Source organism: Leptinotarsa decemlineata, unplaced genomic scaffold (assembly GCF_025532065.1).
Source record: "Leptinotarsa decemlineata unplaced genomic scaffold, Ldec_3_MD MMD2_P_RNA_scaffold_2, whole genome shotgun sequence".
Lineage (NCBI taxonomy): Eukaryota > Metazoa > Arthropoda > Insecta > Coleoptera > Chrysomelidae > Leptinotarsa > Leptinotarsa decemlineata.
In genome coordinates this window covers 5,071,270-5,089,594 of record NW_027412529.1, presented here as the reverse complement: position 1 = coordinate 5,089,594, position 18,325 = coordinate 5,071,270, and the positions used below count along the sequence as shown (strand labels likewise).

The window sequence follows — 18,325 nt, the reverse complement described above, 5'->3', positions numbered from 1 at the left end:
ACGAAACACCGGTGTTGCCCTACGCTCCGGAGCACGAGAAGTGCCGAATTTATTGGAACTATTCGTTCCCTATCCTCAGGCTCATACAAGCTAATAAGCCTGATATAGTCCTCGATCACCAGAGCAAAACGATATTTGTCGTGGAGTTTTCAGCTCTTGGCGAGACGAATATCGTCAGAAAAGAGGAGGAAAAACGGATAAAATATCGAAATTTTCTCTTCGAACTCCGCAGACTGTATCCAGATCACTCTGTCAAGATGGTTGTTCTGATTATTGGAGTCCTTGGTGGAATGATGTCCTCTCTACTCTCGAATCTTAAAATCATACCGGCTTGCCGCACTAAGGCAGAAATCTTAGCCGCACAGATGCAGAAGGCTGTCATTCTTGGATCACTGCGCTAGCTCAGGGCACATGATTCTCGGACCCAATGATCACTTACCCCACGGTGTGGGGAGTGGTCATTGGTTGATAATGTTGGCGCGCCCTCCCGAATGTATCGGGAGGGCACACTACGGTGAAAAAAAAAATAATAATAATAAATACAATCGAGTCAACACAAAAACTCAATTTTACCACCTTACAAAAAACGAATTGGTACATTTTAATTCATCTGAATAATGCCACTCTTAAAAGATAATAACATCCTACCGAACCAGTGAAAATAGAAGATATAATTAGTATATTCGACTCGAGAAAAGCTCCAGGATTCGATGGAATTACCATAAAAATTGTTAAAAAAGTTAAATCAGAATCAGCACCAAAAGGTTTGGTACCTAATAATGCTAAAATTGACAAAGTAAAACCAATATTTAAAGCAGGTAAAAAAGACCAAATGACGAATTATAGACCAATTTCAGTTTTACCAGTTTTATCTAAAATTATTGAGAAATCATTACATTCTAGATTGTTTGAATATCTTGAAAAGACAAAATTATTACATGATGGACAATACGAAAAAATTGTGACACATCATTTAATACTGTGGACCATGAAATTATTCTGAAAATAATGCATAATATAGGTATCAGAGGTTTAATTTATAATTGATTTCAAAATTATTTAATGAATACAAAGCAATATGTCTATATTTATTTTTATAATATATATAAATATATATATATATATATATATATATATATATATATATATATATATATATATATATATATATATATATATATATATAATAATAATAATAATAAATACAATCGAGTCAACACAAAAACTCAATTTTACCATGTTAATGTTGTAATTTATCCTTACAAAAAACGAATTGGTACATTTTAATTCATCTAAATAATGCCACTCCTAAAAGATAATAACATCCTACCGAACCAGTGAAAATAGAAGATATAATTAGTATATTGACACCCAAGTCAACTTGGCAAGTTGACTTGGGTGTCACACCAATAGGTGGTTCCACTTATGTTTCGCTTGCGTTTACGCAGCTATTTTTATCAAGTACTTTCTTGGTTTTTTCTCATTTTGTCTTCAATCGAGGACCGCCTGCCCGGTACTGACGATGCCCAATAGGCTGAAACAGCTGTATACCGGTGGCTCTTAAATTGAAATCAATATGGGAATGATCAAAGAGTACTTATCTATTTATTTTTTGATTTTCATGGAATTATTTTCCAGCAGCTTGACTGCATAAACCTTTCTAGATTTCATATATATATATATATATATATATATATATATATATATATATATATATATATATATATATATATATATATATATATATATATATATATATATATATATATATATATATATATATATATATATATATATATATATATATATATATATATATATATATATATATATATACCTTCATTCATTTGGCAAAAAATAAGCTCAACATTCAAATTTGATTGTCGAAATCAATGGTAAACAACACAACCATTTGACAAGATATTCAGGCAATCTGAAATTAATGAAAATGAAAACAAATATTGGGGAAAATTTGATTTATTATAAAAGTATGAAATTTTACTATGAGCTACCGAATGTTTAAAAAAATATAATGAAAAAAAAATCTGAATTAATATTTATTGTTTGTCTTATTTGTATTATTATTTGTATTATTGTTTGTATTATTATTTATTGTTTGTCTAGATATATTATCTGATGAGTACATTTATGTTCTTGTTGACAATTATATTCAAACATATATGTATGTATATGTGTGTATATGTACACGTATATTCATTTTTTTTCAAGTTTCAGTTCCGATTTTTTTGTGTGTTATGTTCGTACTTAGTTACGTTATAGTTAGTTTTTTGAATTATTGTTTTATTTCCTTGCTATAAATATTGTATATTTCTTGGGAAAATAAATTGTTATTATTATTATTTCAGTTGAATTTAGTGTCATAAGTTAGGTTGGTATGCTGATTAGGTTAGCTTACTGATTATGTTGCCATACTGATTAGGTAAAGCCAGATCAAAATATATTTATTTAAACCCTCTTGAGAATAATTACAGGTCAATGTAGTTTTCATAAAATACATTGATCATCTAATCTTCGGCGTTTTCTCATAATTACCAAATAATAAGTTGAGTAATAATGTAATTTATATAAAAACATAACTAATTATGAGAAATGAAAACCAATTATTATTATTATTTTGTAAAGTGTTGATTTTATGAAATGGTCTCCTACAACAAGAACTCTCTCTGCGGCAAGTATAAACACAAACTACAACAAATCTGGTCACTAAAACTACCGGAGAAGAATAAAGTTGCTGCTACAAATAATAGATCTGCCTTTCAGTCTTACTTTACTCATTTGTTGTATTGATATATTTTTTCCGACAACAGGGAATGTGGAGTGTATACATAACAGAATGGTACTGGACCTTTTTGAGGAAGCTGCTCGAATAGTCGATAAGCATGTTTATTTTACTTTAAATACAATAAACACTTCAACTAAAACTTCAACTATTATTCGAATATATCGTAATCGAATGCAGTACGAATTTCGCCGAAGTTCCATCGAAATCGGAAGCATTATTCTCGCTGCTTCTAGAGCGGCAGGGAACATCGTACATTCGCGCGCTCTTAGCTACGTCACGATTGGTCTATGGCTACCAGTGGCGGCCGGCGTTATTTTTTTTAGGGCATGATTTACAACAATATTATAAATGTATACTTCAGAGTGGTATTTGAATGGTGACTCAAATTATTTAAATCGCCAGGAAATGACTCTTTGGCAATAATTTCAGTTGATAGTTAAAAAAAAAAGAATACACAATGTAGACACAACAGCAGTTACAATTTCATTAACCACATGTCAAATCGGGTCTAATAGATTCGTAATACTCTAATTAAACACAAGAAAAAACAATCGACAACGTTCATCAAGCACAATAAGTAAAAAAAAAATTAAAATACATACTACGCCTGCTTGATCTGAGTTTAAGTTTCATAAAGCGTTTGAATAGAAGCAATTTTCTGATAACTAAAAAAGTAAAATAGTATAAAAATTCGAATCATAAAAAAAGTCAAAAACTCGTAAAATATCTTACACATACCATCCGAAGTATTTTCATAATAGCTAGACTGATCACTGCTGCTGAATTCGTTCGAGTCAGAATTCCGCTTTTTCCTGGAATAGCTGTTCTTCCAGCGTTCGGCCCATTTCATCGTACCTTCTTTAGTTACAGGTTCTTCCAGAGCATCGTCGAAAGCATCTTCATCGTCACTATCTGTGTCGCTGAAAAAAAACAGAAGAAAACGGTATGAAGTGACAGTATAACCTATAAACAGATTCCTACCTCATGCTAGAAGAATCGTCGTCACTGTCATCCAATTCCGCGCAAGAAGCACCGAAGTTCTTATCAGTCCATTCATCTTCATCCATTTGGCTTAAAGAATCCTCCTGATCTGAAGATATATGGTCGACGGAGAGGTTCGAGAATTCAATTCTCTCTGGAGTGTGTACTGAAACGAACTCGAAATGAAGCTCCAAGTTTAGAGAAATTATTAAGTATGTACCTTTATCGAGCAAATCAACACCAGATATACCCGAAGGCAATTTCTTTTCTGGACTTCGTTTTTGTTCGCTGAGAACCCTTTGGGATGGTTTTCTTGTTACTTTTACAGTCGGCGCGATGCTAACCATTCCGAAATGTTGCAAACAGAAGAATTTGTAACCGTACTGTCCATCACGATCGAATGCGTAAGATCCAAGACGAAGTTGAGTGTAGCAGAATTGACACCTGTGAAATGATTCAAAAATGCAGTAGTAGTATTTTGATTAAGGTTCTCTTAATGTATAAATCCCCTTTTAAATTGAATAGATAGATGCAATAGATGCAAAAAAATGTATAAACACGAATAAAAATTTTGATGATGATGATGAGGATGATATATTTTATTGTGCCTGAAATAAATCATGGTACAAAGCTTGAGTGATACAATTCACTATACAATGAATTAAAAAAGAAATATCACCACAAACAAGTTTAAAACTGTTAACAAATCTTGATAACAAAATTAACAGATTAAAATGGTGAATGTATCAGATGAAATTTTCATATTTTTCTCTAAGAATATGTAGCTGTTACTACATGGTAGATCATCATGAAAAATGAGAATCAAACTGAGAAAAAAATGTCATTGTAATTTGTTTTTCAACTCATAGTTGAATGCAGTCATCATAATTTTGCTTTTACTTACATTAAGGAAGAGCTCATAACTTAGCAAATACCCAACAGTTCGATTTACTGCACTTTACACTTCGTTTATTGTATTTTTAATGTAACTATTTTATGGGCTACGATACAACATGTATAATGAGGTTTTATCTGCAAATAATTTAATCAATTGTCTATTTGTTAAGTAATAAATATCATTGAGATATATAATAAATAAGAGTGGACTTAGAGCACTACCTCGTGGGAACTTCAAATCATTTACAGATTCTTTTGAGATTGATGATTTAATTTTTGATGTCTCATATTATATGTAAGAATCAACAAAAATAAACAATTTTTACATAGTTGGTAAAACTCTGAATTGGTCTGAAATTGAAATATTTCACAGTATCTCTGATTTTTTATATAGGTATTACCAAATTTAGTGTTAATGTGTGTTGAGAAGATATAAATTGTGTCGAATGTATTTTTTTAATTCTCTATCAATATCTTTAGGATTATTTCAGTTTGTTGAGTAAAACATATTTTTTTTCAACTGCTTCATATTTTCTTTTTTCAAATAATGATAGCTTTATTACCCAACAGTTAAAAACCATTTACAGGGTTAACTAATTATGTTAAACAAGTAACATAGGTCCTTATAACTACAAAGTTACAATTATACAAAATTAATAATAAAATTATAATATAATAAAATAAAAAAAAACTATACCAGAAAATTGAAAATTCTCCATGAAATACTGAGATGCAGTGTCAACAATTTATTCTAGGGAATCAAAATTGATATCACACAAATTTGAAATTGAATTGAAATTATTGCAAATGCTAAAGGTAGGTGACTTGAGGTACAAATTAGTTCTGGGCAGTCAGCTGTAAAAAGTTTTTATACTTCTAGTTCTAAAATGAGACACACAGAATTTTATGAGACATAACACCTCCATATCATCCACATTGTTGTGCAGTAATTTATACAGAAAAATTATTCCAGCTAGTTTTCTGCGTGTAATTCAAGTCTTTCAATTCTGAATGTTATGGTAAGAGATTCATATGGATTACCTCTATCTAACGACATCGAAATAAATATGCCTGAAAGGTGAGCTACTTAACATACCATTTCAAATTTTTTCATTGCTATAAAAAACTTTGAATACTCACTTGAAACAGCCATGATGGAAAAATCTTCCTTCGGCTGAGAGTCTCTCCATAAGATAGACGCGTTTCCCACAAAAATGACACATTTCCGAACCTTGAGTAGGTAACACAGGAAGGGGACGAGGTACCTATTGAATTTTGATCAGAAGACACAGATATCAGATACAGAATATATTTTTTCAGAAATCTTCAATACTTACGCTCTTCTCCACTGGTTTCGGATCAGGAGGTACTTTGCTTGTCAATTTTTCAGTTATGGTTGCGACCTTGTTGGTACCCAGTTCCCTTACTGTGCCCTCTTTCAGTTTCTGATCCAAATTCTTTATACTTTTGTCTATATCTGCGTATTTTGCTGAAAACAATTTCTTATAAGTAATGTTTTCAAAAACCTAATATTTGAATACATAAATAGTGTTGTATTTCAGGAATACTTTGAGCTTTCCTCAGTACCGAGATTGAGGTCAACGTGTTATAGAAACCTACATTCCTTCAAAGAATAGAAAATTTTTCACGTATAGTCAGTGGGCATACTTGAAGACTGGCTATAAATCAAATCATCTAAAGGAACAATTCGTTCAGGCCAGTCTCAACCCCCTACACAGTAGGTTAATGGACTGACACCTATCAGAAAACAACTACTCCCCTGGCTAATACCACGAAGGGCGTTGGATTATATCCGACAGGTGTCAGTGCAGGATTCTTCACAGAAGTTATTCCTGCATATGCTGTTGGCAATACAACTGCCGCAATAGGTTTTCAATTATTGGAACACACTTGCAGACCGGTTTCGGGCTGTTTGGCCACTCGTCAGTGCAAGGTAGTGTATATCATCAACATAAAGTCGATGATTTCCGATAATTGAAAATCGAATTCCGTCAGAGTATCATTCCTCAAACTAAGCTGAAGACTACAACAAACAACAGGTTTGTCGTCGCTCCATCTGCCTGTGAACGAGGTAACCAACTGCATATCCAAATTTGCCCAATTCCTCGTAAAAGGAAAAAAATCTTTCGATTATAGTCAGTGGGCATACTTGAAGACTGGTTATAATCCAACGCCCTTCGTGGTATTAGCCAGGGGAGTAGTTGTTTTCTGATAGGTGTCAGTCCATTAACCTACTGTGTAGGGTGTTGAGACTGGCCTGAACGAATTGTTCCTTTAGATGATTTGAATAGAAAATTATTTCAGCGAAACACTTCTGAGCTTTCTGGTTTCAGATCTTAAAATGCAAAAAACTGCCGTGACAATTTCTGGAATGAAGTAATTTAGATTCGTTTCAAAATTTCTGAAATTTGACAAAAAATTGTTCAGATTTGTTTAAAAGGATCATAGCTGGTGATGAATCATGGGTATATGGTTATGACATCGACACCAAAGTTTCCAAGTGTCCCAATGGAAAAGCCCAGGTGTGGTATATTATTAATATGTTATCCAAACACATATTTAATTTTCCATTCGAATCTAAATTAGATAGGGAATTTATGTAGGTTAAAATGAGATGAACTCTCGATGAAATCTACACCCTACATTCCCAGGTAGACGTTTTATTTCTCCTATACTAAGAAAAAACTTATTTTTGATCAATGACTACTTTATTATTGAAATAGGTAGTTATTTTTTCACTCCAAAAAACAGATAGTTCAACAAGGAAAGTATCTAGATATCCAGACATAATGTGTATTAAAGTAATGGAAAAAATAAACAACCCAAGTTGTACCAATTTCTAGAACATCATTCTTTGAGAATGAATAGTAGCTTAGACATCAAGATGTATATATGCAGGGATATGGCAACGCTGTTTGTGACTGACAATTCCTACTAGTCACGTGATGATATAGATTTAATTATCTCACTCACATGTTTACTGTGTATCAGTTGCAAGTTAAATTTTTATTAGAAAATTTCTTTTAAATCAGCTTGAAACTAAGAAATAGTAGTTAGTCATCATACTAGTTTTTGAGGTTAGCAACAATAGCGTTGCTGTGTTGCCAGATTGCGAAAATAAATGGTAATTGTACATGCATCTACAAAAGTGTACAATGTCCACAAAAAATTATATTTTTCAAATTTATAGTTATGACTGAGAATCCATATAACTATATAACTGTAAATTGAAAAATTCAAAATTATAACTGTAAATTACACTTTGACTCAGAACAATAGATATTAAATGTTGATGGAACAAAATCTAACCTGTAACCTAACCAAGATATATTTAAATTTTGTCTTGATCTATTTTCTCTCACATTTTCTATAGGCTTGGGACTGTTCATTTTCGACAGTTTTCTCATTAAAAACTAAGCTAATCTATAACCCGAACTAGCCTGAGTAGTTGGAGAGAAAATTTTGCATCAAAAACTACCTACCTTAGCCTTTGAAGTTGAGTGGAAAATTTTTTGGTCAAAAATCAACCCAACCTAACCAAATCTAGACTCTGAAGTTGAGGAAAAAAACTGACTCATCAAAAACTAATCTATAACCCAACCTAACAACACTGTTGAAAAGAACTGCATTGGTATATTTTACATAAGAGTAAGCAATTCAGTATATTCAGGTATGGAGATTTCCGCCACCTGGGAGATGATGCTTTTTGTGAACACAACCCAGAAATAGTCAATTAGTTTGCATGTGCATTAGACATCGAAAAGTTATTTGAAATGGGAAAATATTATTCACAATCTGGTGACGATGCTACTTGATTTTTGTTATCTTTTGTCGAACGACAATTATAGATGTTTTTATTGGTACGGCTAGTGTGCATTCAGTGTAACTTTTATCCATGTATCAAAGAAGAGAGGACAGAGATACAATGAATGTGCACTAGTTTTATTAATGGAAAACGCTATTATTGAAAAGAAAAATGCAGTTTTTATGGTTTATCAAACAGTTCTGCAACTTTTCTAGAAAAGTAATATACATTAACTTGTTTTCTCAAAGAATATTTTTTATGGAAGAAACAGGATAAACTTATCACTTTTTTAATGGGCTGCTTCCGACTCCCAAGAGTTTTGTTGAAAAACAGTATTTCAAAATCTTTTCTGCATAATTTGAGGTTGTCTTAATTGGCTAGTACACCATATTAAATACCTTTAGCTCAACGAGTTTCTTTACTAATTATTTTTGTTGCCTCAGCAAATATTTTTGCAAATAATTTTTGAACACTACAAAGTGAGTATCATTGTACCCATTTAGTGTTTGCTCTTGAATCAACCTACCTTCTACACTATCCTGCCTATCTAGATGTTGTTTCTCCATCTTAGTCTGCCTAGCTAAAAACTGCTCTTTGCTCCATTTCGGAACTTTCTCTCTATCAAAAGCTTTAGAAGGTTTCCCCATCTTGTTTTCTTGGATTTTCTTCTCGATTTCTTTAATATTCCAGTCTGATGTCTCTATTTTTCCTATAGCCCTTAACAAGTCTTTCGGTTTCTTATCTACAGGAACCGGATCTCTCCATTTATTTTCTAAACTTTTTATCCTAGCTGCCAAGTCTTCGTCTTTTCCTCCGCCTCGGAACGTCTGGCCTGATGTTTTGTTGTCGTGATCCTGTGTAAAACAGCAAATAAGGACAAGTTGAATATACAAAAATTAAGTATACGATTCAGATTTCAGAACGACTTTCAGATGACTCTATTAAAGTATTCAAGAAACACTTCATTGTATAATAGCTTCTTCTGGCACGCAAGTATACACTCGCCTGAAGATTCTATTATATAGCGAACCACGTGGGGCGGTTTTGTAAACTTTTTAATGTGAAAATCAAAATAAATCTTATCATATAATGATTTTTGATATGGATTTTCATCAAGTACCGGCATCAAATTCATAACTAATGTGTTGTGAAATGTTAAAATCAACCAAATCTGGAAACTCAAATTTGTTTTGTCTAGTAGATTTTTCGAAAGCATATGCTGAAAACCACAACTGAATATTAGTAAATCACAACAGAGCAAGACCATGTTAAACTATTCTTAGGCTACACTCAAGTCAAGCACAACAACAGCCTGCTTACGGGGATGTACGTGAACTGTTTCTCTAAATCTTTGACTCGGTCCTCGAATTTTGGCGCAGTTTGCCGATACAAAAATATAGAATAGTCTTCGAACGGTTGCGAATCGGGCTTGGCGTTGGCTTGCAACATCTGCATACTTTTGAGAAACTGTTCTGTTTGCAATTTCCTCTGGTACCTTCTTCGGTTTTGTCTGTCGGCACGATTAGAAGAGATTTCTTCCAGCATCTTTTGACGATCCTCCTTTATGTACAGATAATTGTTGAGAATAATTTATACTCACCAGTGTTTGATGGATTGGAAAAATATACAAATTGTTGACTAATTACTCAATTTGAATATATACTTTCATATGTTATACAAAACTGGCTAACAATGAGTATTTATGTTGAAGAAGGTCACTTTTGCCATGGTCACCAAATAAAATTATTTACTAGTACTTTGGTGAGGTATAGAGGGATGCAATAAATTATTAAACAAAAACATTACATATAAATTTAGTTCCAATATTTTTTTTAATGTCCGTCATTTGATCACAAACAATTTCTACAGAAAAAATTATTAATTTCTCCAAAAATTATTTCTCCCTATTTAATTTTTCTAATAGCAGCCTTTTTTTCTCATTAATTTGAAAACTTTAAACATCAGAAAGAAAACCTAAGTTTATTTGTTATGAGACTGAAAAAATCATTCAAATCAAACTATACTTTATTGTATGATGTGCATTTTATCGACAGAGTCAAAGAAAACATAAATATGAAGATAAAATCAGGGCATAAAAATAATAAACACTCAATTAGATACAATAATGATTGTAATTATTCGTTAGAAAACTCTTATTTATTACAATAGGATTTAACAGCTGGCAAATTCTTTGTTGACTGTTCAAATTGAATGTCGCTAAGTTTTGCGGACCTTAATTCGAATGGTTAGTGATTGAATAAATTACCACCATAAGAGTAGATGAAATTTCTGAATAAATTCGAGGCGGCGAAGGGAAGTCTAAAACTATAGTTGCTATTGCTAGTGGCACATGAAGTGGGAATTTAGATTCATGTCTGTATAGAAGGCAAGCCATCTCAAAATAAATAGTGAAATTAATGTTAGAATTACGAGGCTGTTCAAAAATTAAGGTGGATGTTCAAATTTCGCGGGCTAAGTACACTCGATTATAGTATAACAATTTTCAATTGAAGGTAACTCATATACAAATTGAACTGAGAGCTATCGGCAACAATGTTAAATGTTAGAACTAAATGCTTACCGGGGAAACTTTTATTGTCTATGCATCGCCATTGTAAATAATTGAAAAGTAAGATGATTCCATAAAATTTTCCCTCCGTAACAAGATAGCTTCTGCATATCGATAGGATGTACGAGCGAATAAGTGAACCAGTTCGTTAAATACTTTGAAACATCGGTAAACTGACCAACACTTCGCAGGTCTATTATATTTGCGTCCTTAAAATGCCATAACTAGTCATTCGGTTTCTTCATTATCAAGCGTCCTTATATGCATAGGCGTAGTGTGTTCTGTTTCTTGTAAAGGTGACTTTGTTTTGTGTTTATTAAATATATAAATTGATGGATGTAGCCGTTACTACGTGCTAGGAATTCATAATGAAAAAAGAAATGAAAATTTCTATGTTTTTTTACCACTTTTATTTGTAACTAACGTGACTGCAGTTCCGTCCTATACGGAAGTTTGAAAATGTCCTTATAGGACGAAACTGCAGTAACGTTAGTTACAAATAAAAGTGGTAAAAAAACATAGAAATTTTCATTTCTCTTTTCATTATTGAATATATTTTATTATATTTAGTAAATAGACTGGTTATATTTATTAACTTTAAAATATAAGATAGAGTTGGCCGATACTTATTTTTCAAAATACATTATCATACATTTTCATTACATTCACACTTTATTGTGAGATAATTAGTTGACCTAGTGATTAAACTCAGGTATGAATGTTCGTTAAACTCAGGTATAACTGTCATTAATTAGTTCCTAGAATATTATTAGTTTTTAGGTAGATAGTAATATTTCAAAAAGTATATATAAAACACAATACATGTAGAATTCAGTTTGTTAGTGAACACACTTGAAAAAGCTACTGTGCAGCGTAACACGTGTTGCGGATTTGTTAATCTGTTCTGGTGAAAATCTCACAATAAAGTGTTTTTCAAAATACATCAACTTTAAAATAGTTTTTGAGGAAAGTAAACAACTGACAAATAGCCGAATAATATGATTGAATTTTATTATTTTTTTAGTAATAAGATGGATGCCGTAGCAGGTCCAAGTAATGTACAAAGAAAGCTCAAGTTTATGTCGTTAGAAGAAAAACAGATTGCCTGTAGAGTGTACGAAAGTTTAAAAAATACACTCCGTGCAGTGGAAGCTGTAGCCCAGTGTCCAATTTTAACGGGAATATCCGTGTCGACAATTGAACGCATTGTACGTGAAAAAAAAAGGTGAATGGGATTGTGCAAGCTCCAAAAGTACATTGTCGTGGTAGAAAAAAATTTAATTGGACGAGTACCAGAAAAATTTTGTATGCTATACCATTTCATTCTTTCTTTTTTGAGAATAAAGCGCCAACCCTCGAATCCATTAGCATTAAGGTAATGGATAATGATCTCATTTCAAAAATGAGGTTAATGAAGTTAAGGAAAATAATAAAAGAAGATTTAAAATTTATATATGCCAAATGATCCCGTGAATCTGTCTTAATAGACAGAGAAGGTATAGTCTCATGGCGACGGAGATATCTTCGCTCTATTAGTGAAATGCGTTCTGCTCACAAATAGATTTATTATCTGGACGGAACGTGGGTGAATGCTGGTCATACAGTATCTAAGATCTGGCAAGATACTATTGTAACTAGTTATCGTCAAGCATTTGTGTACGGTTTATCAACAGGGTTACGAGGACCAACGGGTAAAGGGCAACGACTAATTGTCGCCCATATAGGTAGCGAGAGTGGCTTTTTAGACTATAGTGCACTAATTTTTTTACTAAAAAAAAAGGAGGATTACCACGAAGACATGGACGCCCAATGCTTTGAAGGATGGTTTGAATCCCTTCTTTCACGAGTTGAGCCAAATTCGGTAATAGTAATGAATAACGCTTCTTATCACAGCCGATTAGTAGAACAGTTGCCAACTATGACCACCAGAAAAGCAGACATGCAGAGTTGGTTAGGACAAAAAGGAATTCCATTTTCCGAGGACATAGTTAAGATATTAAACATCATCGTGACAGATATCGCCAGCATGTGGTAGATACAATAGTTCGTGCTGAAGGGATCACCATTTTGAGACTTCCTCCTTACCATTGCGAATTAAACCCGATAGAATTAATCTGGGCTCAAATTAAGGGTTACGTAGCTCGTAAAAACGTGACATAAAATTTCTGATGTACAACGTTTATTAGAATGGAACGGATACGGAAAGAAGATTGGGCTAATGCTGTAGCTCATGTGATCAAGGAAGAAGAGAAAATGTGGAGATTGGATGGGATGGTAGACACTGTTTTCAACCAAATAATAATAGATTTAAGTGTGACTGGGGATTCCTTTTCGGACGAGTCAATGGATTCTGAAACTTCATAAGCATAACATAGGTAATTATTTCTTTGCTTTGTAGTTCTCTTTCTATATAAAAGGAACATAATAATTATTTTGTAAATTTTTCGGTTTTTCTGAGGTACTGTATTAGGCATAATAAAAAAATGTAATCAGTTTTACCATTGACACCAGGTAGCGCCACCTACTATAACAATTTTTACGTAATTACCTATGTGTTTGAATAAATAAAGATATTTTTTTTGGTACGTCTCTGCCGAGTTGGTAAGAGAATTATCCGTTGGTCACTTCAAGTGCGACGTTGCTAATGAATCACCTTCAACTGAAAATTGTTATAGTATAGTGATTTTTTAAATTTTTTTTCAAGTTAGTACACTCGTCTGGAACATATGTTCACAGTTTAAGCAGTTTAGCATGTTTAGTCGGTTGGTGAGGATATAAAAGTTAGAAGTGTTTTGCTGATGAAAATGTTGAGAAAGTGAAGAAAACTGTTGTGGAAAATTATTGAATCACTATTACAGAAGTTGCTGCCGTGGAGTTTTTTTCAGAAATTTTGGGCAGGACTCATATGGCAGCGGAGTTCGTTCCATAAGTGTTGAATTTTGACAAAAAAAAACCGTCGCATCAGCATCGCTCAGGAATTGTTGAATGACGTCATCGGCGATCCAGATTTGCTTAAAAGGGTCACAACTGGTGATGAATCATGGGTATATGGTTATGCCAATCCAAAAAAGAACGCCAAGTTCGATAAATACAAAAATATTTTTTGAGAAATTTGAAAATTCACCTCATTTTTTGAACATACCTCGTATATCTCATCAATGGTACTAGACAACTTGTTTTTTTCTAATCAAGATATACACTTGAATAATTTTGTCTTCAGGTAGTTCCTCAGGTACATTCGGAACTACCTTCTATTCATTATCCCAAATTAGTTATATATGCATTTATATTCCAACCAATTTATTGATAGAAACCGCATTTGACGGCAGTTAAAAAAATAATGAATACTGAATTCTAAAACATATTCTAGATCCATAAATTCGAAATAACACACAACTACAAAGAAAATGAGAAGCACCAATTGGGTAATATTTTAATTTAATTTATGTTACACATAAATGTTTCTTCTTACTGGTCAGGAATTAAAAATATAATTCTGGTAGCCGTACTGTTCCGAGTTTACGAGTATGTCGAGCATAAAAAGCAATACCGCCACAATTCCAGTTTCAACGAATGCACGGAGGAAAAAGGAAAGCATCTGGAAAAAGGAAAGAATGAGGAAAATGGATCAATGGTCGTAAACAGGAACTTCGAATTTGGATTCATTCATTAATTGAGATTCCTTCTCGGGGTTCAACGTATACATAACCATACATTTAATATGTTTCACTTACCACACTGGCTCCTACTCTCTCAAGTGTTCTACGTTTCCGCGTTTTTCTATCCACATTACACGTTTTTTGAGACAAAACTTCAGCATGTCTTTTGTGCTGCCTGCTAGAAGGCCTTGACAGTTGACCCCCTGTCTGAGGTTGAACACTGGACGTTTTAATGGTCTTGAACGATACCTCACTAATTTTCACACTTTCAGGCAAATCCTGAAAATGAAACTCATATGAAAATAGGCTAAATCACTCATTTTACAATTCAAATATTAATGACGAGTCAAAAATTAGTTTGTACAAAATTCATTTTATCAGAATTCAGCTACATAAAAAACAAGACAAACAAAACAACTACCAGTTGAATCATAGGTAATAGGTATCAAAATTTGGGAAAAAATAAATATTTAATTTAAGTGTTAAAATATGTAATAATCTTCCAAAGAAATTATAAATAAACAACAAAATTTAAACCAGAATTAAAAAAGTTTCTGCTTTCTTTCTCATACGAATAATAATTTATTCAATTACTATTTCACTTTTATTCCTGTGTAAAGAGTCTGAAGCCGGCCCTGACCAGTACGCCGACCGAATCATGGAACAAACACATGGCATCACCGCGAAAGAATGCAGTCGGGAATCGCCGGTAAAATTCTAGTACCGAACCGTCTACAAAATTCTCGAAAGGATCGTTACCGATATAAGTACGTCTTCCCGATCCAAGAGAGCAGTTCAGAAAGTGAATCAAGCTGCTAAAAAAAATTCAAATAGTGGGAATAAATTAAGCGTTAGTTGCTAAGTGTTGTAATAAATAAATTAGTTTGTGATTAGTGAAATATTGTTGGAAATAAATTTGTTTAAGACACTTAATTCGTTAATTTGTCACACCTGTTATGAACATTCTTGTTTCTTGGGATTAATTAAGATTTTAATTATTATCAATATTATTATAAATTTCTGATTTTTACTCAAAATTAACTGAGGTCAAGCATAGCCTCTATTATAAAGTACTCAAAATGTCTCATAAAATAGTTTTAAATTATCCAAATATCACAAAAAAACTATCTGTCCCAGCAAACTTATAGCCAAAGTCAACAACTACCACTTAAGACTTTTTGGAGATATATCTCAAAAATTCTAACTATATGATATTCTATATTCAGAATGACTCAAATTTCTTCAAATATCAATCATGCAAATAAATATTTAACAAAGCCAAATGGCCTTCCTATATGTATAGCGAATATAATTTTCTCTTATTTTCTATGGAAGTTATTTTATGTGAAAGACAAACAATGAAAAAGTATAATAAAGTGAACACAAAAGTAAAAAAATTATACCCTCTCAAGCTGTTCGAATATATCAAATTTTTAATGTAGTGTTGTCAGTAATGGTAAGACTTTTCGAGAATAGAATCAGATTTTTTTTAAAGAAATTTTACTCACAGTTTACAATTACAAAACCTGAAGTGTAAGCTAAATGTATGGTATGTTTGAAAATGAAAGAAACTGACTGATCATTTTTAAGCATTCCTTAGATCAATTATTGGAGTTGAAACAGAAAGTGTTCTCAGCGAAGAATTTTGACTAGTTGCCATGGACATGGCTTTTCCTTTCAAAACACTGTTTGAAAAAATATGTATGAAAAAGTGCTTTCATGTATGTAAAACATAGGTTATGAATTATCTGTTACTTCCAAATGGTGAAATGAAAAATGGATTGTTAAAATTGAAAATGCTAAACTTTGACATGCTATATATTTCAGGAACACCCTGTATACTTCAAAATTTTAAATTATGGTGACAATTGATAGGTACGCCAACGTTTCGAAATTACTTATTCTCAGAACTCGCCTATCCTCTAGGAACAATAAAATATTAATTATAATAACAATTTGTTTCCCAAAAAACATACGATGTTTATACTAGGGAAAAAACAATACAGGAAAGAACAAAAAAAAGTGCAACTAAATTGTTTGAATGAAATTGTAGGAGATATAATTTCCAAAATTTTTTTTCAAATTATTGCATAATTTAAAACCACTCAAAAAAATCGATTTTTTACTACCTAAATTTGATGTAATTATGACACCCTTATATTTTTTGAATGACTGTGAAGTTATGTTGATCAATATTTATTTCAAAAATCAGATTTGTTTTTTGTCAGAAGAATAAATCTGCAAAGTTTGAGTTTGTATAACATATTTTTTGGTTTGTATGAGCTAATAGTTAGTTTCTTATAACCCAATTTGGGAGTACAATTCATAACCTTATTCTATTACCCTATAAATAATAAAGTAATTGTTTTGTCCCTGGTGTGTATTAAATGTATTATTATTATTATATAGAGAAATTTTAGGAGCTTTTAATGACCAAAACTAAGATCCCACCCATTATGAAGGACCATATTTCTAAAAATAGTTTCAATGGACAAATTGGTAAAATTTCCTTATCCAGGTTCGAGCAATTTTTATTCCAATTTGTAAATTAATATCTTTGTCGTCAGCAAATCACGATTCCAAAAGTGAAGTTTTTGAAAAACGATTATTCCGGGGGTTCATTTCTATCAGTGAAAACTTTTCATGATCGCAAGCTTTCTCAAACTTTTATCTTACACAAATAACCTTTTTAAAACCCTAAGTGATATCGATGCTTCAATAACTTTATTATTTATTGGCAATATTACTTTACGTTGTTTAGTATATGATGATTACTTCTGCAAAAGAATCCATTGCTAATGTTCTGAATCATCCTCTAAAAAAAAATAACGCCGACCGCCGCTGGTCGCTGTAAATCAATTGTGACATGGCCAATATCGCGCTCAACTAACTACGACCGTTATAGGTGTCGCTTTGCTTCGGGAATGATTCTATCGGCTTCGGGTGAATTCGGTTACCATATATAAACGCTACCCATACCCTGAAGTTTAGTTTCGCGGGCAGTGCGGTACGTGGAGATCTAATAAGGCGACAGACATTTGGATATTAGTTGAGGTTTAAGTTAAAGTGTTTGGTTGTATTAACAGTGAAATGACGTTAAGTTTGATTATTGTTCAGTGTAGTTAATTATTGGCAAACCCACAGCGAAAACGTAACAATATACTATTATTGTTGCTGATGATGTTAAGATGCAACCATTTGGTAGTTGAGCAAGTGATACATTGTTGAAAAACAACCCATGAAATTATTGCTGTTTAAAGAGTAAATATAAATACCACAAAATTTGTTTCTACTCAATGACTTTTTTTATTTTACAAGTAATTGAATTTTTGGCGAAAAATGTCTTTCACGAATGAATAAAAAAGAGATATGATACAAATTTATTACAAATACTATAGAAAAAGTGTTAGGAAGGACATCGGGAATGTAGTTAAATTTGTATACCGAAAGACGACAACCACATCAATACTATGTTGTATCAAAATCTCACCGAATTTGGTGTACTTTTGAAAAGCCAATGAAAAAATACGGAGACAGAATCAACAACAAAATTTGATAAATGAGGTGTGTATGAGTTAATTAGATATTGT

The 18,325-nt window shown here is 32.2% G+C and overlaps 1 protein-coding gene across 5 annotated transcripts in view; it reads right to left on the bottom strand.

Annotated features, from left to right (window-relative positions):
• Positions 1-18,325, bottom strand: part of Mical (Molecule interacting with CasL) — a 169,710-nt gene that overhangs the window by 31,603 nt on the left and 119,782 nt on the right. For 3 of the 5 annotated variants that reach the window (XM_074182065.1, XM_074182073.1, XM_074182068.1), the window contains exons 10-18: positions 14,811-15,014; positions 9,828-10,067; positions 9,034-9,361; positions 6,019-6,170; positions 5,822-5,946; positions 4,005-4,228; positions 3,785-3,950; positions 3,542-3,723; positions 3,406-3,468 (exon numbers count right to left, since the gene is read on the bottom strand). In XM_074182065.1, coding sequence (XP_074038166.1) covers positions 3,406-3,468; positions 3,542-3,723; positions 3,785-3,950; positions 4,005-4,228; positions 5,822-5,946; positions 6,019-6,170; positions 9,034-9,361; positions 9,828-10,067; positions 14,811-15,014 — 1,684 coding nt within the window. The remainder of the gene's footprint in view (positions 1-3,405; positions 3,469-3,541; positions 3,724-3,784; positions 3,951-4,004; positions 4,229-5,821; positions 5,947-6,018; positions 6,171-9,033; positions 9,362-9,827; positions 10,068-14,810; positions 15,015-18,325) is intronic. The other 2 variants (XM_074182075.1, XM_074182080.1) reach the window with 2 other exon arrangements.